This window comes from Lupinus angustifolius, chromosome LG16, assembly GCF_001865875.1.
Source record: "Lupinus angustifolius cultivar Tanjil chromosome LG16, LupAngTanjil_v1.0, whole genome shotgun sequence".
Classification (NCBI taxonomy): Eukaryota; Viridiplantae; Streptophyta; class Magnoliopsida; order Fabales; family Fabaceae; genus Lupinus; species Lupinus angustifolius.
The window spans coordinates 18,838,839-18,844,695 of record NC_032024.1 but is presented as its reverse complement, the minus strand read 5'-3'; the positions used below and the strand labels follow the sequence as shown (position 1 = coordinate 18,844,695).

Below are 5,857 nucleotides of genomic sequence, written 5' to 3'. Positions count from 1 at the left end.
TCAATTATCTTTAAATATTCATTATGTTAAATGTGTCACATTTATTATACTTATATTAATAAACATTGTAATGTATAATTGTAGGAGATGAAAAGGAGTATCTGAGTTAGATGAAGTTGATATGTCTGATGCTAATGAAAGTGAAGCATTCAACATATAAACTCCTGAATTTCTAAATTCGTTTGCAACATCTGGCCTTCCAAATCATAAGATCAAGCTGAAAGTGGGTACTCCGATTATGCTATTGAGGAATTTAGATCAGTCTGAAGGATTGCGTAACGGTACAAGATTAGTTGTTACTCAGATGGCTAATCATGTACTTGAGGCAAAAATTATGTCTGGAAAAAACATTGGAAACATCATTTATATTCCTCGGTTATCAATGTCACTGTCCCAAGCTCTGTGGCCTTTCACGCTTATCAGAAGACAGTTCCCTATAATTGTTTCATATGCAATGACAATCAATAAATCACAAGGTCAATGATTAGAAAGTGTGGGGTTGTATTTATCCAGACCAGTATTCAGTCATGGTCAATTGTATGTAGCTGTTTCAAGAGTTCAAAGCAAAAAAAGATTAAAGATATTGATACATGACAAGGATGGTAAACCATTGAAGACAACAACAAATGTGGTTTATAAAGAAGTTTTCCAAAATCTTTAACAGGTATTCTACAACTTATGTTACGTTATGTTTCAAATATTTCTTTGTAACTAATTTTTTTTAATAACAAATTTAATATCATCTCATTCTTGAACAACTCTACATGAATGATCAAATGCATACAAACCAAGCTTTATAAGGTAATTTTTAATGACATTGTTACTATCAAATTAACATGTTGTTTTTTAATTAAATCCATCTGATACACATTACTACCCGTGCGAATGCACGGGTCTCCTACTAGTTTAACACAAAAATACACCACAAATATATACAATAATAACCCCATTATTGATCATATCACCATCCATGATATGATTAGAGGATTCACCTTCTTTGAAATTAATTTCTAAAGGATCCATATTCATTTGCTTACGAATACGATTATGCAGAAAGCAACAAGCAATCATTATTCTTCCTTGAGTTTTAATAGGTTAAAAAGACTTCTCTCTTAATATCACCCAATATCCTTTCAACAACCCAAAGCACATTTCTATTGTATTCCTAGCTGAAAAATGATTCATATTAAAAAATTCCTTAGGTGTTGTTGGTTGTGAGCCATTTCTCCATTCATTATGGTGTTATCTTTGGCCTCTATAAGGACTAAGAAATCCTTCTCCATTCATATAATTGACTCAACATAAATGAATATTATTATACCTTGAGGAACTCTTAAGCCATTTGAACGGGAAAGAGCATCTCTAAGGACCCTAGAGTCTGTAGAACCCTCCCACCCAACCAAAACATAGATGAATTACAAATATGAAGAATAAACACCTAATACATTGGTACATATCTCACTCTTCCTTGCTCTATATCTTGTCTTATTAGTTTCGGGTGGATTGACCCTAATGTATGTACCATAAAGAGCTTCTAAACAATGCTATACATCGTAATAAGTATAACACTACACTGCTTAGTAGGAAAAGTAAGGAGCCTATAACACACACATATATGTGTGTGTGGATTTATTGTACACTTCTGTACCGACTCTTCTCTTTCCTTGAAGTGGAAAATTAAAATTTATTAGAGGATGTCCTCTTTGAGGAGCAACCAGGGCACCATGATCATCATTGTTGACAAATCAAGTATCCTAGTGCAATAATTAATCCACTATATGCATAAAAATAAAGGACCAATGGAGTATAAGTCAATGCTATAAAATCTCTTATTTCTCCCACTACTACAAAGATTACATATCTCGAACTCCTATTTCTTCCACTATTTCAAAGTCTTCTCGGTGTTTATATTTTCACACACTTATACAAGAAACAATTTAAATACTTTAATGAATTAAATAATTGATAAGTACACATTTATTTCCACCTGAAAAGTATGACACTTGTGGATATCCCGCCTTACGTGGAAACAACAAGAATAATACAAATAAATGCAATGAAATCGTCATTGATACTTTTTAGAGGGAAAACATGAAAACCCAACTTAAAGATCAGAGATTAATTTGTTCACAGAGAAAAATTAAGTTTAGGAGTCGATTACAGATGAGAAAAGTGTTAGACACCTTATACCGCTCGTTATAAAAACTATGCTTAAATCAATCATGTGAATATTCGCTCTATACATTAATTTTACTCTCATACATTATTAAATAAAAAGGAAAGACCAAAAACATATTTTTATTTTTTTGTGTCTGACAAAAAGTGTATGCTCCTATGTATCTCTGGCTGCAATAGAGAAATTAAAACTACAGTATATATATATATATATATTTGTAAAGTTAACAAGATAAGATAGCACAATAGGACATTAGTTCTATGGTGGAGTTACCTCATCTTACTTTTGAACAACATAAAGTAACGCAATAAGACACTCAACTTATAGTGTGCTACAGACATATTTTTTTTGTTAAAAAAATTATTTGAAAAATATCAAAATAAGATAACACGACAAGACACAAGGTTTATATTGAGGTCACCTCACCTTACTTAAGACAACATAAAGTAACACAACAAGACGCCCAACCTATAGTGTGTATAGCTCATCCTATTATAAAATTTTATTTATTTATTTATTTTTATTTTTATTGTATTTCTCCACTTCATATATTATATAAAAAATAAAAGAAACAGTAAATAAACAGAAATAAAAAAAAGGAAATAAAAAAAAGGAATAAAAATAATAATAAACACTAAAAACCAAATAGCAAGATACACATGCCAACGCCAAACAACAAATAGAATAACATTAAGTCCAAATATGAATAACACTAAACTTAAAACCAAACAGAGGTATAACTGGATATAGTCAACACCAAGTAGAGAAATAAATAATATTAAACCTGAATAAAAATAATCCTATTAACATTGCAAAATGAAATATAAAGAAAAAACTAAAGGATATGATGAGTGCAAAACCCTACTACTACCCTTGCGTATTTCATATGGAAGTACCTTGAGCAGTACGTCGTCCCAAATGTGAGATGATGATAATTTTTTTTTTCCAGATTTACTAGAGACAACAACCTTATCCCTACTATTACTAGTGGATAGGCTGAGACAACATCATTCCCTACCTAGGACGAAGACAAAAGCTTGGATTGTTTGAAACAACAACCATATTTGACGTTGTTCACCAAGTGGGATGACGTTTCTTTCTTTTTTTCTTTGTTGCTTTCTTGGCTTCTCTATTCTCCTCTCCTTTGTTTTTCCAAAAATTTTGCTCTATTAGTCTGCTTCTCTTTTTACTTTTTAGGGTTGATTTTTTTTAGAATTTGGTAAGTGTCCCAACCTCCTTTCTAAAATTTTGTTTTTAAGGAGGTAGATTAAAATTTGCAACCCTAATTTGAATGAGTCAGAAAGGATCCAATTGGCTTTCTACTCCTCCTCTTTTACCATTTTACTTTTTTTTACTTTTTACTCCCTCGATAAAAATTGGGTGTTTACAGCACTATGCAGGGAAAAGAAATAAATAATTGAAAGAGGAAAAAATAGTACCTAAATGCAATTGAAAAAAAGCTAGTAGTAATTAATGTTCCTCAAAAATTTAGCATTGACCGTGAAAGAAAAATAAATAAGAGAGGGATATACCTTGAAGTGACTTACATATTCTACTTTCAATTTGTAGTTGAAAATATGCACCAAAGTCACATGAAGGAAGGAGAAAATGGGGGCAAGTGGGTAATGAAGAATGAACAAGAAATGGAAAGTTGGAAGAAAATATGGGTATAATTGAAAAAGTACGTTTTTTATATGTGGGAATGAAATATTCCCAAACTATTTCATGAGAATAGAACATGAAAATATATTTTCATTGGAAAAGTTTGATGCCAGTGAATATTTTTCACAACTTAAAACAAAAACATTTACATATTATTCCTAACAAATATTCCCAGAATATTCTTTTATAAACTCAAACAAAATCCCCTAAGGGTTGAAGAATATCCACCCTATCATTTGCTTTAAGCTATATGATAAAATGTGATCATAGATAGCGAAGACACAACATACATACATATACATATATATATATATATATATATATATATATATATATATATATATATATATATATATACCTTGAAAGCACATATTATATCTAACCTTCTAGACCCCAATACGATACCCAATATTATTAATATTGTATTGGTCACGAAATCAGTCATGCTACTTATATATGGTATAATAATTCAATATGTGATACACTAATTAAACTGTATACCGACTAAACTAGTTAAACAGGACGATCATACTTATATATAAGCCTTTTAAAAAATTAAGTAGGTAGATAGTCAAATTTATAATCTATATTCATAGTATTTGTGAATAACAACTTCCAATATGATAAAAATGTTCTTTTAACAAGGTTAATAGTAGTACTAATAAAAAAGTTTATTTATCAACCTTAAAATGAGATTCTTTAGGATCCGCTTGAAATCTAGTAAATTGACAAACAATGAATTACATATCATCTTTACTAGAAGTTAAAGTAAAGAAGGAACCCTATCATGCTTCAATAATTTATTTGATCAACCTTTTTACTTCCTCATGTTTATAATTACGGAGGAAAACAAATTAGTGCATGAGAGTACTCATATACTTCAAACTTTCTAGATTTTATTTCTTTGTGATATCATTTTGTGTATTTCTATTAATGAATGTAGATTCCATCACTTGTCTAATTTATTTGTCAACCCGGAAAAAACTCCAACTCTCTTAGATGACTTATTTGAAACTCACTTTGCATAAGCTTAGAATTTTTTTAATGAGACTTTCATTAGTGACACAAAAAATAATATCATTAACATAAAATTTTATTATTATAATGAAGTCATTGTTTGAAATTCTTTTAAAAAGAGTGGTATCTATTTTTTCTAACAAAATATTTTTTTCAAAAGACAATAACTTATATTTCATACGAAGCCCAAGGGGCTTGTATAAGATGATAAACAGTGGCGAATCTTGCCATAAAGTTTAGAGGGGGTAATAATATTTAATTATAATTTATAATCAAAATTCTTTGATTAGCAATAATAATATATATATATATATATATATATAATATTTTCAAAGTTTTAAAACACCATATTAATTCTAAAGTAAATAGTCATTTCAGTCACTCGTATTTTTTGATCATACCAGTTTGGTCCCTTAAAAGATTAATAATCTAAAATGATCATAAAAATTTCAAATATGAATCAAATTAATCATTTTAACATGTGTTTACAATACCTGATATAGACTAATTGATCCTAAAATATACTAATTTGACCATAAAATGGACTAATTTGACCCTAAAATGGACTAATTTGACCCACATTTGAATTTTGTGGACTATTTTGGGTTTTACAATTTTTGAGTGATCAAACTGATAAGGTTGAAAAATATGAGAGACTGAAACAAGTATTTGCTCTCAATTCTAAATAACATTAATTAACAACTAAAGATGTTAAAAAATATGCATTTATTTAACGTGTCACTTTTCGTACTTTTAAATACTTAAACTCGCCAATTATTGAATCAGTTGTAAAAATTTCAGTTATTTCCTTTTTCAATATAAATCATTTTGTTTTCAGTAAAAAAATCATCTTAGTGAATAATTGAATCAGCTATGTGTGTTGTCCAAAATTAATAAATTAGGTTTTAATTTAAATACTCAAATAAAATAAATATATTAAAAAAAGTTGGCCAAAAAATGTTACTTTTTAAAAAAAAAAAGCAGGGGGCAATTGCCCCCACC

The 5,857-nt window shown here is 29.0% G+C and overlaps 1 protein-coding gene across 1 annotated transcript; it reads right to left on the bottom strand.

Annotated features, from left to right (window-relative positions):
- On the bottom strand, positions 364-1,412 carry LOC109329403 (the record flags this gene model as incomplete). Its single annotated transcript, XM_019563068.1, has 3 exons — positions 364-434; positions 993-1,088; positions 1,322-1,412. Coding segments are annotated over 3 exons (258 nt in total), but the record flags the coding sequence as incomplete, so codon positions are not given.